General features: G+C 40.0%; 1 protein-coding gene across 1 annotated transcript in view; it reads left to right on the top strand.

Annotated features, from left to right (window-relative positions):
- The window catches only part of mi (cyclin E-interacting protein minus), a 348571-nt gene that overhangs the window by 101126 nt on the left and 226455 nt on the right, over window positions 1-20990 (top strand). The window contains exon 8 of the mRNA XM_071675810.1: window positions 9722-9805. Within this exon, the coding sequence (XP_071531911.1) occupies window positions 9722-9805 (84 nt within the window). The remainder of the gene's footprint in view (window positions 1-9721; window positions 9806-20990) is intronic.

Genomic DNA, 20990 nt, shown 5'->3' with positions numbered 1-20990 from the left:
CAATCCTAAGGCACCTCACCATGAATCATACATACATTAAATAACCTTACCAACCAGTCATCAATACAGTCACCCCCTTTTTTAATAGATTCCACTGCAATACCATCCAAACCCGCTGCCTTGCTGGCTTTCGTCTTCCGCAAAGCTTTTACTATCTCTTCTCTGTTTACCAAATCATTTTCCCTAACCCTCTCACTTTGCACATCACCTCGACCAAAACACCCTATATCTGCCGCTCTATCATCAAACACATTCAACAAACCTTCAAAATACTCACTCCATCTCCTTCTCACATCACCACTACTTGTTATCACCTCCCTATTAGCCCCCTTCACTGCAGTTCCCATTTGTTCCCCTGTCTTACGCACTTTATTGACCTCCTTCCAAAACATCTTTTTATTCTCCCTAAAACTTAATGATACTCTCTCACCCCAACTCTCATTTGCCCTCTTTTTCACCTCTTGCACCTTTCTCTTGACCTCTTGCCTCTTTCTTTTATACATCTCCCACTCATTTGCATTGTTTCCGTGCAAAAATCATCCAAATGCCTCTCTCTTCTCTTTCACTAATAATCTTACTTCTTCATCCCACCACTCACTACCCTTTCTAATCAACCCACCTCCCACGCTTCTCATGCCACAAGCATCTTTTGCGCAAGCCGTCACTGCTTCCCTAAATACATCCCATTCTTCCTATATATTATATATGTATTACATATATATATATATATATATATATATATATATATATATATATTTTTTTTTTTTTTTTTTTTTTTTTTTATACTTTGTCGCTGTCTCCCGCGTTTGCGAGGTAGCGCAAGGAAACAGACGAAAGAAATGGCCCAACCCCCCCCATACACATGTACATACACACGTCCACACACGCAAAATATACATACCTACACAGCTTTCCATGGTTTACCCCAGACGCTTCACATGCCTTGATTCAATCCACTGACAGCACGTCAACCCCTGTATACCACATCGCTCCAATTCACTCTATTCCTTGCCCTCCTTTCACCCTCCTGCATGTTCAGGCCCCGATCACACAAAATCTTTTTCACTCCATCTTTCCACCTCCAATTTGGTCTCCCTCTTCTCCTCGTTCCCTCCACCTCCGACACATATATCCTCTTGGTCAATCTTTCCTCACTCATTCTCTCCATGTGCCCAAACCATTTCAAAACACCCTCTTCTGCTCTCTCAACCACGCTCTTTTTATTTCCACACATCTCTCTTACCCTTACGTTACTTACTCGATCAAACCACCTCACACCACACATTGTCCTCAAACATCTCGTTTCCAGCACATCCATCCTCCTGCGCACAACTCTATCCATAGCCCACGCCTCGCAACCATACAACATTGTTGGAACCACTATTCCTTCAAACATACCCATTTTTGCTTTCCGAGATAATGTTCTCGACTTCCACACATTTTTCAAGGCCCCCAGGATTTTCGCCCCCTCCCCCACCCTATGATCCACTTCCGCTTCCATGGTTCCATCCGCTGACAGATCCACTCCCAGATATCTAAAACACTTCACTTCCTCCAGTTTTTCTCCATTCAAACTCACCTCCCAATTGACTTGACCCTCAACCCTACTGTACCTAATAACCTTGCTCTTATTCACATTTACTCTTAACTTTCTTCTTCCACACACTTTACCAAACTCAGTCACCAGCTTCTGCAGTTTCTCACATGAATCAGCCACCAGCGCTGTATCATCAGCGAACAACAACTGACTCACTTCCCAAGCTCTCTCATCCCCAACAGACTTCATACTTGCCCCTCTTTCCAGGACTCTTGCATTTACCTCCCTAACAACCCCATCCATAAACAAATTAAACAACCATGGAGACATCACACACCCCGGCCGCAAACCTACATTCACTGAGAACCAATCACTTTCCTCTCTTCCTACACGTACACATGCCTTACATCCTCGATAAAAACTTTTCACTGCTTCTAACAACTTGCCTCCCACACCATATATTCTTAATACCTTCCACAGAGCATCTCTATCAACTCTATCATATGCCTTCTCCAGATCCATAAATGCTACATACAAATCCATTTGCTTTCCTAAGTATTTCTCACATACATTCTTCAAAGCAAACACCTGATCCACACATCCTCTACCACTTCTGAAACCGCACTGCTCTTCCCCAATCTGATGCTCTGTACATGCCTTCACCCTCTCAATCAATACCCTCCCATATAATTTACCAGGAATACTCAACAAACTTATACCTCTGTAATTTGAGCACTCACTCTTATCCCCTTTGCCTTTGTACAATGGCACTATGCACGCATTCCGCCAATCCTCAGGCACCTCACCATGAGTCATACATACATTAAATAACCTTACCAACCAGTCAACAATACAGTCACCCCCTTTTTTAATAAATTCCACTGCAATACCATCCAAACCTGGTATATATATTAGGTTTGCGGCAGGGGTGTGTGATGTCTCCATGGTTGTTTAATTTGTTTATGGATGGGGTTGTTAGGGAGGTAAATGCAAGAGTTTTGGAAAGACGGGCAAGTATGAAGTCTGTTGGGGATGAGAGAGCTTGGGAAGTGAGTCAGTTGTTGTTCACTGATGATACAGCGCTGGTGGCTGATTCATGTGAGAAACTGCAGAAGCTGGTGACTGAGTTTGGAAAAGTGTGTGGAAGAAGAAAGTTAAGAGTAAATGTGAATAAGAGCAAGGTTATTAGGTACAGTAGGGTTGAGGGTCAAGTCAATTGGGAGGTGAGTTTGAATGGAGAAAAACTGGAGGAAGTGAAGTGTTTTAGATATCTGGGAGTGGATCTGGCAGCGGATGGAACCATGGAAGCGGAAGTGGATCATAGGGTGGGGGAGGGGGCGAAAATCCTGGGGGCCTTGAAGAATGTGTGGAAGTCGAGAACATTATCTCGGAAAGCAAAAATGGGTATGTTTGAAGGAATAGTGGTTCCAACAATGTTGTATGGTTGCGAGGCGTGGGCTATGGATAGAGTTGTGCGCAGGAGGATGGATGTGCTGGAAATGAGATGTTTGAGGACAATGTGTGGTGTGAGGTGGTTTGATCGAGTGAGTAACGTAAGGGTAAGAGAGATGTGTGGAAATAAAAAGAGCGTGGTTGAGAGAGCAGAAGAGGGTGTTTTGAAGTGGTTTGGGCACATGGAGAGGATGAGTGAGGAAAGATTGACCAAGAGGATATATGTGTCGGAGGTGGAGGGAACAAGGAGAAGAGGGAGACCAAATTGGAGGTGGAAAGATGGAGTGAAAAAGATTTTGTGTGATCGGGGCCTGAACATGCAGGAGGGTGAAAGGAGGGCAAGGAATAGAGTGAATTGGAGCGATGTGGTATACCGGAGTTGACGTGCTGTCAGTGGATTGAAGCAGGGCATGTGAAGCGTCTGGGGTAAACCATGGAAAGCTGTGTAGGTATGTATATTTGCGTGTGTGGACGTATGTATATACATGTGTATGGGGGGGGGTTGGGCGATTTCTTTCGTCTGTTTCCTTGCGCTACCTCGCAAACGCGGGAGACAGCGACAAAGTATAATAATAATATATTATCCCTGGGGATAGGGGAGAAAGAATACATCCCACGTATTCCCTGCATGTCGTAGAAGGCAACTAAAAGGGAAGGGAGTGGGAGGCTGGAATTCCTCCCGTCTCATTTTTTTGTTTTTTTCCCAAAAGAGGGAACAGAGAAGGGGGCCAGGTGAGGATATTCCCTCAAAACCCGTAGTCCTCTGTTCTCAGCGCTACCTCACTGATGCGGGAAATGTCGAATAGTGTGAAAAAAAAAAGAAGTGGTAGAGGATGTTTGGATCAGGTGTTTGCTTTGAAGAATGTATGTGAGAAATACTTAGAAAAGCAAATTGCTTTGTATGTAGCATTTATGGATCTGGAGAAGGCATATGATAAGAGTTGATAGAGATGCTGTGTGGAAGGTATTAAGAATATATGGTGTGGGAGGAAAGTTGTTAGAAGCAGTGAAAAGTTTTTATCGAGGATGTAAGGCATGTGTACGTGTAGGAAGAGAGGAAAGTGATTGGTTCTCAGTGAATGTAGGTTTGCGGCAGGGGTGTGTGATGTCTCCATGGTTGTTTAATTTGTTTATGGATGGGGTTGTTAGGGAAGTGAATGCAAGAGTTTTGGAAAGAGGGGCAAGTAAGCAGTCTGTTGTGGATGAGAGAGCTTGAGAAGTGAGTCAGTTGTTGTTTGCTGATGATACAGCGCTGGTGGCTGATTCATGTGAGAAACTGCAGAAGCTGGTGACTGAGTTTGGTAAAGTGTGTGAAAGAAGAAAGTTAAGAGTAAATGTGAATAAGAGCAAGGTTATTAGATACAGTAGGGTTGAGGGTCAAGTCAATTGGGAGGTAAGTTTGAATGGAGAAAAACTGGAGGAAGTAAAGTGTTTTAGATATCTGGGAGTGGATCTGGGGGAGGGGGCGAAAATCCTGGGAGCCTTGAAAAATGTTTGGAAGTCGAGAATATTATCTTGGAAAGCAAAAATGGGTATGTTTGAAGGAATAGTGGTTCCAACAATGTTGTATGGTTGCGAGGCGTGGGCTATGGATAGAGTTGTGTGCAGGAGGGTGGATGTGCTGGAAATAAGATGTTTGAGGACAATATGTGGTGTGAGGTGGTTTGATCGAGTAAGTAATGTAAGGGTAAGAGAGATGTGTGGAAATAAAAAGAGTGTGGTTGAGAGAGCAGAAGAGGGTGTTTTGAAATGGTTTGGGCACTTGGAGAGAATGAGTGAGGAAAGATTGACCAAGAGGATATGTGTGTCGGAGGTGGAGGGAACGAGGAGAAGTGGGAGACCAAATCGGAGGTGGAAAGATGGAGTGAAAAAGATTTTGAGTGATCGGGGCCTGAACATGCAGGAGGGTGAAAGGTGGGCAAGAAATAGAGTGAATTGGATCGATGTGGTATACTGAGGTCGACGTGCTGTCAGTGGATTGAATCAGGGCATGTGAAGCGTCTGGGGTAAACCATGGAATGTTGTGTGGGGCTTGGATGTGGAAAGGGAGCTGTGGTTTCGGGCATTATTACATGAAAGCTATAGACTGAGTGTGAATGAATGGGGCCTTTGTTGTCTTCTCCTAGCGCTACATCGCACACATGAGGGGGAAGGGGGATGTTATTCCATGTGTGGCGAGGTGGCGATGTGAATGAATAAAGGCAGACAGTATGAATTGTGTGCATGTGTATATATGTATATGTCTGTGTGTGTATATATATGTGTACATTGAGATGTATGGGTATGCATATTTGCATGTGTGGATGTGTATGTATATACATGTGTATGGGGGTGGGTTGGGCCATTTCTTTCGTCTGTTTCCTTGCGCTACCTCACAAACGCGGGAGACAGCGACAAAGCAAAATGAATAAAATATATATAATAAAGTTGAAATAAATTATGTAATCACCTCACCTGTCTCCATAACCATAATAAGGTTGCATAGTACAATTACCATTAAAGTAGTGTAGTGGTGTAGGTTCATACATATTTCTTGCTTTGTTTAAGTTCCAACTTATATGAATAGCAGCATTCAGTGGATCTAGTACAGTGGTTTTGAAACAACATTGCCAGATTCGTAAGGTTGAATTATCAAACTGTCTTCAGAAAGAAATAAACATTCCCCATGTAGTATTTCACTAGTCCAGTGTTGTGCCATATATGAGTTCTTCCTTTACATTTACTTCTATACTGTGGATGAATAAGAAAAGACAAACTATATGTGGGACAAAGAAATATGGTATCCTGGCAGTACAGGCAAGATATGGACCTGTAATGAACCTGTGAGCTCACTCCAGCTACACTGCACTTGTAACCTTATACTGTGCTTTTGATACCTAGGAATAGGATCCTAATTTTTCCATATCATTGATTTTTATTATTTTTTAGCACTCTAAATATGGGTTGCTTCATGTGCCTTGAATTGAAGCCACAGTTGAACAGAGCAAATTCTGGAAACCAGCCACCATGTGCTGGGTCTTTGTGGCTGGTCTACCTCCCCCTTTATATCCTGGTACCTGTACCTCAGTTTTAATTACCTTCTGGTGTTTTCAACTTCTTTGGAGGAATATGTCAGACAAGAGCATGGAATCTGGAACATCTTTCAAGAAATAGGTTTTATTTTCAGTTAGTCAAGTCCCACTTGATTCCCAAGCAGAACATTATATAGCTAAGAATAGATTGGATCTCTTTGGACTGGCACTGTTTCTACCCAGGGACAGAGTTTTGGACTTTGTAGATTCTGAGGATACCTTTTGGTCATAAAACAGTTTCTTATGAAACTCAGTTTGGCAGCCCTGTGCTATGATAAGGTGAGATTGCAGGCAAAAAAGGGTAAATAAATTCTTGCCTACAGAAGACAGAGATCTTCCAAGAACTTCACTTGGAACTTCAGTAATCATCAGCTTAGTAGGCTGATATAGAGGACCTCCCAAATAAAACCATGCCTCAGAGACCTTTGATTGTTTGGACAGTGCAATGAGTCAGGGATGGGGATTTTGTTCTTCAGAGAGTCATGGAGGTGAGGGCCATTTGATGGAGATGCTAAAGTCCTTTCATATTAGGAGAAAGGAGCTGTTGGTCCCATGGTTTCTCATATTCCAGAATGTCTTGGGTCCAGGGCCTGAAATTTTATTTCAGATGGACAATGCTGCAGTTGTTGTTGCCCAGTGAACAGGGGGTTCTCGCAAATCCCTGCCCTTTTAAAGTCAGTGGAAAAGATTCTCTTTCTGGCTAAGTCAAAAGATCTTTCTCTCCAAGCCTTTTGATGTCCAAGGGGTATGCTCTGTCAGAGAAGATATCTCATCAAGATTGGGAACAGTGTCAGCAAAAATGTCTGTAGGGAAGGACATTCTTAAATGAATCCTTTGGAAGTGGCATTCCAAGAATATCTCTTTACTGCTAGAATTAATTCAGTATTATCAACATATGTATATCCAGTTTTAGATGTATTGATAGTTGCAACAGACACTTTTTCTGGTTTCAGAGTATAGTAATGATGGTGCTGTGCCAAATTTTTGTTGATAGCTCAAGACCCCAACATTAAGTCCTGGATTCTGGAATTTTCAGTTCTTCAGACAGAAGTTTAGAGGATGCTTAACAGATGACCTTTTACATAACAGTCACCCTTCTGCTCAAAGACAGCACCAGTTTAAGTTCACAATATTTCTCTACTTTTTCATGGCAAGAATAAGGCTACTAATACTAGCACATCTTGTAAAAGTGCCTTTATAGAACCTCTTGTGTCTTGGTTTTGGTTATTATCTGAAAATCCTGTTTGAAAAGAAACTTTTTTGGGCCTTCTTACAGAGGAAACTGGCTGCCTCCTAATAACAGTCTAAGTGGGAAGTTTCAAAAGTCCTTCACCCTTTAAAGTCTAATAGTTTACTAACAATTTAGCTTCTCAATCTACTTTTCAAATTTCTTTATAACCTTGGCCTCTGAGAGGAGAGTTATTCAGTAACACTTTATGTCTGTATACAAGAATCTTCTCTTTGATGACAGTCTCAATCTCTTATGGGTTAAGATGAAACATCCCAGAATTTATGGCAAAGGATATAAATATCATTTATAGAAATAACTCTGTTATCATGTACTCTTAGAAGACTTCATCAAGAGAGCATTAGGCCTCATGCCTAATTAATCTCCTAGACATTTTGGACTTCACCAGAGATTGTCAGGCCTGTTTATTTGTGTATCCCAGGACCTCAAAACCCCCTTCAGTAAGGAATAGCTTTGTGTAGATTAATAAACTCATTTAATTGGCTGAGCCTAGGCTTTTTGCAAGAGCACATGATGTGAGGAAGTTTGCATGTATCTTGGTCTTCTTCAGAAACCTCTTTGTGTAGGATATCAAAAAAGAATTCTTTGGCATTCATCTATTTCCTTCATGAGATGATACCTTAGTTTAGATTAGTTGAAATGTTGTGGATCTTCCCTTTGTGGCTTTAAGGATACCTCCATCATGAGAGTGTGTCTAAATGATCATTGAGAGTATTTATTTTTGCTTTTGGAATTTTTCAGTGTGTCTAAATGATCATTGACAGTATTTATTTTTGCTTTTGGAATTATACTTTTTTGTTAAAATTTTTTCTAATCCTTCCTCCTCCATGCAAAGGAATAGATTGCAGAGAAGAGAACTGTAGGTTTTGGAAAAATGAAAAGCCTCTTATTTCTGATATGGTGTCTCCTGAGCATTTTTTCTTGATTTCCTTATCTTGCTTTTTCATAAAACCTCTCTATGTACCAGTTGTGACAGCTTTTGGGTTGATGCTAGCAGTCTGCTGCTTCAGAGCTGCTAGGGGCTAGGACTGAGTCGGATGATGTTATCTGTGTTATGGTCTTGGGTTGGCCAAGGTTAGGCTTGTAACAAGTGGTTAGTGAAGATTAAGAGGGCCAGTGCTTCCTCACTGGCAATATTGAGAGTAGGAAGATCCTAACCCAGCTTTGCTTAGAGATATCCTATAGATTATCTTTCAGGTTTGCAGAACTGCTTCAGAATGAAATTGATTTCAAATTTCAACAAGCTTACATATCTTGCAGTTTATTATAATTTGCTTTTAATTTTTATCCATTTAAGGAGCTATGAATGGGTTTCACTCTGCATTGTACTCTTTTATTTCAATGACAAGTAATGAGAAATCTCATCAGTAAGAAGAATTCCATGTCTGAAATAATATTTTTAAATTGTAAGTTGTTTGAGTTGAAAAAACTTAGAGGAAGTGAAGTGTTTTAGTTACTTGGGATTGGACTTATCAGTGACTGAAACAGTAGGGTGGCTGAGAGGGCAAAGAGCTTGGAAGCATTGAGGAATATGTGTAAAGAGAGGAGGGCAAAGATGGTTGTTTCAGATTATAGTTTTTCATCCGAATAGTCTTCTATGGATGTGAGTCATAGACTGCAAATGAGAAGATGCAGAAGGGGATGAATGTGTTGGAAATGAAATGTTTGATGGTTGATTGAGTAAGAAGTAATAGGATAAGAGAGAGGTGTGTTAATAAGAGTATGGTTGAGAAAACTGAAGAGGATGTGTTGAATGGTTTGGACATATGGAGGGCAGGTTGACAAAGAGGATACTTGTTTCAGAAGTGGAGGGGACAAGGAGAAGGGAAGACCAAAGTAGAGATAGAAGGACAGAGAGGAAAAGGTTTTGAGTGTTCATGGCCTGAACATGTAAGAGGGTGTAAGGCATGCATGGGAGAGAGTGAATTGGAGTGATGAGGTATACAGGGGACATCTTCCTGTCAGTTGACTAGATTAGGACTTATTCAGCAGCCAGGGGAAATTATGGAAAGGTTTATGGGGTCTGGTTGTGCATAGGGGGCTGTAGTTTTGGTGCATTACGAATGATAGGTAGAGAATTGCTGTGAGTGAATAAGGCCATCATTTAATTTGTTCCTGGCACTGCCTTGCTAATGCGAGAAATGGCGAACAAGAGCCAGTAAACCATGGTAGGAAATCAACCATGAAAGGAACAGTCAGCCAGTGCAGGGACAGTCATCAAAATTAGGATCATTAGGCCTTGGTAGGTATATTAAGCTATCAGCAAAGGTGGAAGTTATGGTAAAAACACTAAGAATTAACTTGTGTATCATACAATGTAAAAATATTCATAAGAAATGCAAAATACATATTCTTCCAGGACTCCATATTTTGCTTCAATACATTATCTTTAGATTCATTTTTTGAAAACAGGTACTGATGGTTGCCTTGCAGGATCCAAGTGGTTGTGGAGAAGATGTTGTGAAGTTCATTAGCCGTGCTGATCATCATATTAAGGTAATCCCTTGTGGTAAAGTGATTTGCATGCATCCCTCTGCCCATATCCTGTGTTTTTTCTGTTATTCATGTCGGCTTATCTCAGCATAGATTTTGTGAGACATGTGAGGTGTATTATAAGGGAATAAACATTTTGTATGTAAGAACTATTTGTACTGTAAGGGGGGGGGGGGGGGGGAGTTCTCTGCTCCTTTAGTCCCATCTCATGAGCTTTCTCTTGTATCATATATCTCTAAATTGCTCCATGCTGTCCATGTTCACATTTTCACCGCTCAGTTTATTCCATTTATCCACTATTGGATATAAAAGTACATCATTATATCTTTTCTAACAAGAGTATTGCTTAATTTATGGTTGTTGCATTTTTTTTTATAATTGTTCTCTGTTAACTTTAAAGACTTAAAACTTGTGATCAGGCCACTCCTTACACTTCTCTCTTCCATGATGGCAAATTCAAAACCACCAACCTCTCCTTATAATTTGGCTCTTTTATTTCTGTTATCATATCTTTTGCTTTTCTTTGAACCCTTTCTGTTGATCGTTTGTGCTTCTTTAAGTGTGGTGACAAAACTTGAGAAGCATACTTCAGTTTTGGCTTAATTGAGGATATACACAGTTTGCTGAATTTTTCCTTTTCCATATATTTGAATCCTGATATTTGCTAGCAGACACTTTGTCTCTTTTACAATTTTCCTAAGGTTAGGAATAGTATTTACACCCAAGTCTCTTGTACAAACAAATATTTGCTTGAAATATTCATATCAAGTCCCTCTTTTTCTGTGTATCATCCTCATTACTTTACATTTACTCAGATTGAATCTCATCAGCCATGTATCAGACCAACTTTGGAATTGTTTAGGTACCTACTCTGTGTAGGTTGATGAAAACTACCTTGCTTTTCACTTATCTGATGACCATGGCATCATCCACAAACAAATTTAGGATAGGAACTCAATCCCTCTGGCAGCTCATTTACAGAGTTCAAGAAAAGCAATGGTCTCAGAGTAGAACCATGCTGCAGGCATTCTTTACCAGCCCTCATTGTAATTTGGTTTCTATTATTTTCTGGTATTCCAGTTAGAACTATTCCATCCATCCTTGTCTTTTATTAAAAACAGAGTTCACATTTAATACTTTAAATCTTTTCTCAAACCCAAGCTGTCTCTCATTTGGGTAGTTTTCATTACAGTTCATTGTCCATTTGCTTATGGTTTATCTTCACCAGTACTATACCTTAAAAAGGTCTATACCCCTTCTTGTTTTAACACAGAGGCCATTCCTTTTCTCATCTTGACAAAGTTTCACTTCCCTTCTTATCATAACACACAAGGCCATCCCCTTCCATATCTTAAGACATATTCAACTCCTCTCCTTGTCATAACACAAACACCATTCCTCTTCTTGTCATAACACAGATACCATTCTCCTTGTCTTAACACAGATTCCACTTCACTCCATATATTAACACAGATTCCATTTTCCTCCTTGTCTTGCAACAGAATAAATTTCCTTCCTTAAAACATAATCCATTTTCCTCCTTATCTTAAAACAGAGTCCATTCTCTGCTTTGTCAAATTACAGAGCCTATTCCCCCCCCCCCCTTGTTTTATCATAGTCTTTTCACTTCCTTGCCTTAAAATGAATTCACCTCCTTGTCTTTAGATATATTCCATTTCCCTCCTTGGCTTAACAAAGAATTCGTTTCCCTCCTTTCTCTGAACACAGAGTACATTCTCCTTATTTTAACACAGAGTACATTTCACTCTGTCTAAACACAGACTCCATCATCCTCCTTGTCGTAACACAAAGTCCATTTCCCTCCTTATTTTAACACAGAGTCCATTCCCTTCCTTTAAATAGAGTCCATACCCCTCCTTGCCTTCACACAGAATCCATTTCCCTTCTTATCTTAAAACAGAGTCCATTGCCCTCCCAGTCTTGAGAAAAGAGTCCATTCACCTCCTTGTTGAAACACAATCCATCTCTCTCCTTGTTTTAACAAAGACTTCATTTGACTTCTTATCTTACTATGGAATCTTTACACTCCCTTGTCTCAACACAGTCTATTTTCCTCCTCATCTAAGCAGAGAATCCATTTCTAAACACAGATTCCATTGCCCTCCTCATCTCTAACAGAGTTCATTCCCATCCTTATCTTAAAACAGAGTCCATGTCCCCTCCATGCATTGCTACAGAATCCATTCCCATCCTTATCTTAAAACAGAGTCCATTTCCCCTCCATGCATTGCCACAGAATCAATTTTTATCCTTATCAAAAAACAGAGTCCATTTGCCTTCCTCTTAATACAGTCTATTTCTGTCTTTGTTTTAATAGAGTGCATTTCCCTCTTTGTTTTAACACAGAACTTATTTACCTCCTTATCTTAAAGCAGATTCCATTTTTCTGTTTTTCTGAACAGAAAGGCTATTTTCTCCTTTTCTAGATGTAGAGTCCATTCCCTTAGTTGTTTTATCACAGGGTCCATGCACCTCCTTTTCTTTACGCAGATCCATTCCCATTCTTGTCTTAATACAGAATCCATTCTTCTCGAGTCCATTAACTCCCTTGTCATATTACAGAGGGCATTTCTTTCCTTGTCTAAACAGTGACAGTTTTCCTCCTCTTTTTAACACAAGAGTTCATTCACATTCTTGTCTTAACATCCTTGTCTGAACACAGAGTCTGTTCTCCAACTTTTCTAAACAGAGTCCATTCCCTTCCTTGTGTTAACACAGAGTCCATTTCCCTCCCTGTCCTAATGCAGAGTCCATTTCCCCCCTTTTCTTAACACAGAATCCATTTTCCTTCTTATCTTCAGTCAAAGTTTATTCACCTTAACACAGAATTCATTTCCCTCATACTCTTAGAGTCGTTGACCTTGTTATCTTAACATAGAAGCCATTTTACTGCTTGCCCTAATGCAAGTCCATTGCCCTCCAGTTTTTAACAAAAAGTCCATTTCCATCCTTGTCTTAATGCACAGTCCATTTCCCTTCTTATTTAAAGAAAAAGAGTTCATTCACGTCCTTGTCTAATCACAGAATCCATTTCTCTTGTCTAAAAATAGACTCCATTCCCCCTCATTGTTAAAAAAAAGTCCATTTACCACCTCGTCTTAATGCAGAGTCTATTCCCATTCTTATTTTAACACAGAATCCCTTTTACTCCTTGTCTTCAACCAGAGTCCATTCACCTCTTTGCCTTCACACAGAGGCATTTCTCTCCATGTCTAAACATAGATGCAATTTCCCTCCCCTTTTCAACACAGAGTCCATTCACCTGCTTGTCTTAACACAAGAGTCTATTTCCCTTTTTGTTTAAACAGTCCATTCTTCACCTTGTCTAAACACAGAGTCCATTCTCCTCTTTGCCTAAGCACAGAATCTGCTTTCTTCCTTGTCTCAACACGGAGTCCAGTACCATCTTTATTTTAACAAGGAGTCTATTCTTTTCCTTATCTTAACACATAATCCATTCCTTTCTTTATATTAAGACAGAATCCATGTTCCTCCTCATTTTGATGCAAGAGGTACTTCACCTTCTTGTCTTAACACAGAGTACATTCCCCTCATTGTCTTACCACAGAATCCCTTATCTAAAACAGGGTTCATTCAGCTCCTCGTCTGAACACAGAGTCCATTCCCTTGCTTGTGTTGATACAAAGTTCACTTCTCTTCTTTTCTTAACATAGATCTGTTTCCCTCCTTACCTTACAATTTTGATAATTTTTCTCCTTGTTTAAACACAAGTCTATTATGCACCTTGTGTTAAGATAGAATCCATTCCTCTTTTTGTCTTAAAACAGTGTCCATTTCCCTCCTTTTCTTAAAATAGAATCCCCCTATCTTTAGACAGAGTCCATTCCCCTCCCTGTCTTAACACACCAAACATTTTCCCTCCTTTTCTTAAACTAGAATCCCCCCTATCTTTAAACAGAGTCCATTCCCCTCCCTGTCTTAACACACCATACATTTCCCTCCTTATCTTCAGTCATTTCACCTCCTTGTCTTAGTAGAGTCCAGTTCTCTGGTTGTCTTGAAACAGAGTCCATTTCCCTCCTTGTCTTAACAGTGTCTGTTATTCTCATCTTAATGCAGAGATCATTCCACTGATACTTAAAACAGGATCCATTCATGTCTGTGTCTGAACAGAGTCTATTTCTTTCTTACTGTGAACATTGTCTATTCCCCTCCTTGTCTTAACATAGAGCCCATTCATCTCCTTATCTTATCAAAGTTTCCATTCCCCTCTGTCTTAACAAGTATCCATTTCCCTCTTATCCCTAAAAAAAATCCATTTACTTCCTTGTTTAAGCACAGTTTATTTCCCTCCTACTCTGAACATAAGAGCCTTTCTCTTGCTTGTTTTAACACATACTCTATGAACTTCCTTGTCTTAATGTAGAATCCATTTCCCTCCTTGGCAAGCACAGAATCTACCCACCCTTCGTTGTCTGAACACAGATTCTTTTGCCTTTATCTTTAAACAGAGTCCATTTCCATCCTCATCTGAAAACGTAGTCTTTTGTGATTCTTGGCTCAGTGCTGAATGTATTTCCCTGTGAGTCCTTTGCATTACCACAAAATCCATTTCCTTCCTTATCTTAAGACAGAGTCCATTCACATCCCTGTCTTAACAGAGCATCCCTTTCCTTGCCTCATTATAGAATCCATCCCCTTCCTTGTCTAACTAAGAATCCACTTCCCTTCTTATTTTAAAACAAAGTCATTTCGCCTCCTTGTCTTAGAACAGAGTCCATTTCTATTGTTCTCTAAACACAGCATCCATTCCCCTCTTTGTTTTAATGTAGACTCCATTTACTTCCTCGTCTCAACTCAGAGTACATTCCCCCTCCTTTTTATGACAGAATCTATTTCTATCTGTGTATTAACACAAAGTCCATTTCCCTCCTTGTCTTACCACAGAGTCCATTTCTATATTGATCTTAACTCAAAATCCAATACCCACCTTATCTTAACACAGAAAGCATTTCTCTCTTCCTTTTAACACAAGGGCCATTCTCATCTATGTCTTGCCACAGAATCAGTATGCCTGATTATCTTTGTTAAATAGAGTCCATTCATCAGCTTTTCTGAACTCAAAGTCCATGTCCCTCTTTGCCAGAGCACAGAGTCCGTCACCCACTTGTGTTAATAGTCTATTCATCTCCTTATCTTAACACAGTGTCAATTCCCTTCCTTGTTATAACACAGAATCTGTTTTTTTGTGTTCTCTCTAAAAAGAATCTGTTCATGTCCTTGTCTAAATGCAGAGTCCATTCATCTCCTTTTCTTAGCACAGTCTCCATTCAACTCCTTGTCTTAATATTTCCCTTCTTACCTAAACACAGGGTCCATTGCCCACCATGTCTTAACACAGAGTCCATTGCCTTCCTTATCTTAATACAGAGTCCATTGCCTTCCTTATCTTAAAACAGAATCCCCCTTCCATCCTTATCTTTAAACAGAGGCCATTCACCTCCATGTTTTATCAAAGAATCCTCCTTATCATAAAATGGCATCCATTTTTCTTCTTGTCTTAACACATATTCCATACCCCTCCTTGTCTAAGCACAGAATCCATTCCCCTCTTTGTCTTAACACAATTTCCATTGCTTTCCTTTTCGTAACACAGAGTTCATTCCCTTCCTTGTCTTAATACAGAATTTGTTTTCCCTCCTCATCTTAAGATGGGGCCCCTTTAATTCCTTGTCTTAAAACAGAGCACATTTCTCTCCTTTTTTTTAATATAGAATCCATTCACCTCTTTGTTTTATCACGGAATCCTTTGATCTCTGTGTCTTAACACAGAATCCATTATCTTTCTCGTCATAACACAGAATTCATTTCCTTCCGTATGTTAAAACAGTCCATTCCTCTCCTCTTCTCAGCTCAGAGCCCCTTTTCCTCCTCCTCTCAACACAGAGGCCATACCCTTCCTTGTCTAAGTTCAGAATCAGTTTCCCACTTTATCTCAAAACAAGAGTCTATTTCTCTCCCGGTCTTAACACAGACTCCATTTCCTTCATCTTGAATTAGTCATTTCACTTCCTTGCTTTAACAGAGTCCATTTTTCTCATTGCTTGAACACAGAGTCCATTCCCCTTTATGTTTTAATGCAAATTCCATTCATCTCTGTCTTATCAGAGAATCCATCCTCCTTGTCATAACAGAGAATCCATCTCCCTTCGTATCTAGAATTAGAGTCCATTCCCCTCCTTTCTTGACACTAAGTCCAGTCCCCTACTTGTCTTAACATTGAGTCTGTTACCCTCCTTGTCTTAACAAAGAATTCATCTCTTCCCCTAGCTTAAAGCAGAGGTCATTCATTTCCTTATCGTAACTCAGAGTCCATACCCCTCCTTTTCTTAATATAGAGTCCATTCTTCTCCTTTTCATAGCATAGGATCCATTTCCCTCCTTATCTTTAAACAGAGTCCCTTTCATTCCTTGTCTGAACACAGAATCCATTTCCCTTATTCAAACAGTCATTTCTCATTCTTGTCTTAACACAGAACCCATTTCCCTCATTATCTTAGATTAGAGTAATTTCACTCGCTTCTTTTAACACAGATGCCATTTCTTTTGTTTTCTAAACACAGAATCCATTTCCCTGCTTGTTTAACACAGAATCCATTTATTTCCTTGACTTAACACTTTGTCCATTCCCCTCCTTGTCATAACAGAGTCTATTTCCCTCTTTGTCTCAACACAAGATTCCACACTCTACCATGTATTGACACAATCTTTTTCTCTCTGATTCATAACACAAGAATTTAGTCCCCTTTTTGTCTTATCACTTATGTCTTTTCCCTACTTTTCTTCATTCTATCCTTCTATCTATTAGTATCTCTAATTGATGCCTGTACGCAACTGGAACTCCCTCACTAGGGTAGCCATGGCAATATAGTCACCATGACTAGCGAACTCCAGCACTGCTTTTTAGCCTTTAGTGCCTTATGCTTAACAGGCCATTGGCAGAGGGCAACTCTAGTGCAGTGTTTGTAAAGGCTCCTACCAAATGTTGCTACTGACTAATTCTATCTAAAACTCCTGCCTAATGTTCCTACCTGTTACTTCTACCTAACATTACTACCTCATGCTCCTGCCTAAATGTTCCTTCCCACTACTTCTATATGCTGCCCTTACCATTTTGCCAAAATGCAGGCCTGGCATATGTTGCTCACTACAGGAAAACCTAGAGTTATAAAGAATGAGTTGTGTGAATTAAGTGTTGTCGTGTGTTATGTACAGCAAGGAGAGATGGTATGTTTGTGGACAGAATGCCAGTAGTCCAGTTGTGGGGGAATCGGAAAGAAAAGACAGCTACCTGAGTTAAAAGAGTGCAACTTGACAACCACTGAAGTGCTGGCTCACTACACAGCTGTCACTAAAACACACACACACACACACACACACACACACACACACACACGATACCCAAGCAGGTAGCACTGGTAATGTACCTCCCTGGTCATTGGCTGCCTACTGTCTATTACCAATAGAGTCCATTTCCTTCCTTGTCTGAAGGCAGAGTCCATTTACATTCTTGTCTGAGCATAAGATCCATATCCTTCCTTGTTTTAACACAGTCTGTTTCTGTCATTGTCTTTAGACAGAGTCCATTCCCTTCCTTCTCTTAACACAAAGATTATTTTCCTCCTTGTCTTACCTCATTCTTTTTGTCTCTTTGTCTTAGCATAGAGGTCATTCTCCTCTTTCAACAGAGTCAAATCCTCTCCTTCTTGTCATAAAGAATTAACTCCCCTCCTTGTGTCAACGCTTATTCCATTCCCTATTTGTCTTAACACAGAGTCCATTTTCCTTCTTGTCATGATGTAGAGCCAATTTCCATCCTTTTCTTAACAAAGAGTTCATTATCCTCCTTGTCTTAACAGATCTGTTCACCTCCTGGTCTGAAATTAAAATTCATTTCCCTCCTTTGCCCTATCGCAGAAACCATATCTCTCCTTTTTTTAGCATAAAGGCCATTTCCCTCCTTGTCCGAACAGAGATTCTATTTCGCTCCTTGTTTAAACACAGTCTGTTACCCTTCCTGTCTTAATACAGGTAAATTTTTCTTGTTTTGATTCAATCTATTTCCCTTCATATCTCTTCTTAACACTGAGGCAATACCTCTCCTTGTCTTACCACAGAGTAATTTTCCCTCCTTGTCTTGACACAGAATCCATTTCCCTCCTTGTCTTAAAGTACATTTTCATCTTTGTCTAAAACTGTAGTCTATTTCCCTCCTTGTTTTCACACAGCTTAATCCCTTCTTTAACTTAGCACAGAAAAAATTCCCTCCTTGCTTTCATACAGAGTCAGTTCCCTCCCTTGTCATGACACCGAGCTTATGTCCCTCCTTGTCCTAACACAACATGCATTACCCTTCTTGACTAAACACAGATCCTTGTTTTAACACAGAATCCATGTCTCTCTTTGCCCGAACACATAGCCTACTTCCCTCTTTCTCTTAACATAGAGTCTGTTTCCTTCCTTGTCTTAAAACAGTTTATTTCCCATCTTGCCTTAAAACAGGATGTCTTCTCTTCATTCTCTTACCACATACATGGCTTAAATCAGAGTCATTATCCCTCTTTGTCTTAACACAGAATACCTCTCCCTCTTTGTCTTTACACTGACTCCTTTCCTTTAACACAAAGTCCAATAATCTCTTTGTTTTAACACAGAATCCATTCTCCTCCTTGTCATAACAGAGAATCCATTTCCCTACATCTGTAGAAACAGAGTACACTCCTCATCTTAGGTCTATTCCTCACCTTGTCTCGACACAGAGTCCATTTCCCACATATATCTTTTCCTTCCTTTCATAGGACAGAGTCCATTTCCTTCCTTGTCTTGACTCAGAGTCCATTGACCTTCTTGTCTGATCATAAGATCCATTTCTTTCCTTGTCTTAAAGTCTGTTTCTGTCATTGTCTTTACAAAGTCTCCATACCGTTCCTTTTCCTAACACAAAGACTATTTTTCTCGTCTTGACACAAAGTCTTTTTAGCTCTTTGTCTTTACACAGAGTCCATTTGTCTTTACACAGAATCCACAGAATCCATACACAGATTTCATTCCCTTCCTTGATTTAACACATAGTCCTTTTCGCTCCTTATCATAACACAGATTCTGTTTCACTCCTTCTATACCACTTCCTTCCTTCTCTTAACACATAGTCAATTCCCCTCTTTTTCTTAACATATTGTGTATATACCTCCTTGTCTTGTCCATTCCCTTTGTTATTTTGACACAAAGTTCTTTCCCCTCATTTTCTTAAATTTCATTCCCATCCTTGTTTATACACAGCCCATTTCCTCCTTGTTTAAGCAGAGTCCATTCCCCTCCTTGTCTTAACACAAAGTCCATTACCTTCCTTGACTAGAGGCCATTCCCTTCCTTGTCTTAAAACAGAATTCATTCCCTTACTTGTCTTAAAACAGAATCCATTCCCCTCCTTGTCTTAAAACAGAATCCATTTCCTTTCTCATAACACAGTGTATTCCCCTCCTTGTCTTAACACAGCTCTCATAGTTCTTTTTGTCTTAACAGAGTCCATTTCTCTACTTGTTTTAACACAAATTAAGCTCTATTCTTTTCATAACACAAAGTCCACTGCCTATCACACTATAACAGATAATTTATTCCCCTCCTTGTATGAACAGACTATTCTTAAACTTGTCTAAACACAGAGTCCATTCCTCTCCTTGTCTTAAGAGAGATTTCATTTCCCTTTTTGTCTTAAGATGGAGTTTAATCCCTTCTTTTCCTTTAAAAGATTCACAAATGCCTCCATTCTGCATCTGCATTTATGATTGAATACTCATGTCCTAAATCCAGTTTCATTGATAGGAGAGAACATTTTGCAGCAAGTTGACATAAAAATTGAAGACCTACTAACAGCAATAAACAGAATGAAAATGAATGAACTGGCGTGTTCTGATAGGTTGTATCGGAGGACCGTGAGAGAGGCGAAAATGAGATAGTTAAGCCCTTGACTGCCTTTTTCAATAAGTCGCTTGCAACGGGCAAAATTCCAAATGTAAGGAAGTTTTTAGAGGAACACCACTTAATAGAAAGGGTAGTTAGTGGTGGGATGAAGAAGTAAGATTATTAGTGAAAGAGAAGAGAGAGGCATTTGGAGGATTTTTACCGGGAAATAATGCAAATGAGTGGGAGATGTATAAAAGAAAGAGGCAGGAGGTCAAGAGAAAGGTGCAAGAGGTGAAAAAGAGGGCAAATGAGAGTTAGGGTGAGAGAGTATCATTAAATTTTGGGGAGAATAAAAAGATGTTTTGGAAGGAGGTAAACAGAGTGCATAAGACAAGGGAGCAAATGGGAGCTTCAGTGAAGGGGGCTGATGGGGAGGTGATATCAAATAATGGTGATGTGAGAAGGAGATGGAGTGAGTATTTTGAAGGCTTGTTGAATGTGTTTGATGATAGAGTGGCAGATATAGGGTGTTTTGGTCGAGGTGGTGTGCAAAGTGAGAGGGTTAGGGAAAATGATTTGGTAAACAGAGAAGAGGTAGTAAAAGCTCTGTGGAAGATGAAAGCCGGCAAGGCAACAGGTTTGGATGATATTGCAGTAGAATTTATTAAAAAAGGGAGTGACTGTATTGTTGACTGGTTGGTAAGGTTATTTAATGTATGTATGTCTCATGGTGAGGTGCCTGAGGATTGGCGGAATGCTTGCATAGTGCCTTTGTACAAAGGCAAAAGGGATAAGAGTGAGTGCTCAAATTACAGAGATATAAGTTTGTAGAGTATTCCTGGGAAATGATATGGGAAGGTATTGATTGAGAGGGTGAAGGCATGTACAGAGCATCAGATTGGGGAAGAGCAGTGTGGTTTCAGAAGTGGTAGAGGATGTGTGGATCAGGTGTTTGCTTTGAAGAATGTATGTGAGAAATACTTGGAAAAGCAAATGGATATGTCTGTGGCATTTATGGATCTGGAGAAGGCATATGATAGAGTTGATAGAGATGCTCTGTGGAAGGTATTAAGAATATATGGTGTGGGAGGCAAGTTGTTAGAAGCAGTGAAAAGTTTTTATTGAGGATGTAAGGCATGTGTACGTGTAGGAAGAGAGGAAAGTGATTGGTTCTCAGTGAATGTAGGTTTGCGGCAGGGGTGTGTGATGTCTCCATGGTTGTTTAATTTGTTTATGGATGGGG

Source organism: Panulirus ornatus, chromosome 21 (assembly GCF_036320965.1).
Source record: "Panulirus ornatus isolate Po-2019 chromosome 21, ASM3632096v1, whole genome shotgun sequence".
Lineage (NCBI taxonomy): Eukaryota > Metazoa > Arthropoda > Malacostraca > Decapoda > Palinuridae > Panulirus > Panulirus ornatus.
This window is presented reverse-complemented; position numbering and strand designations above follow the sequence as displayed.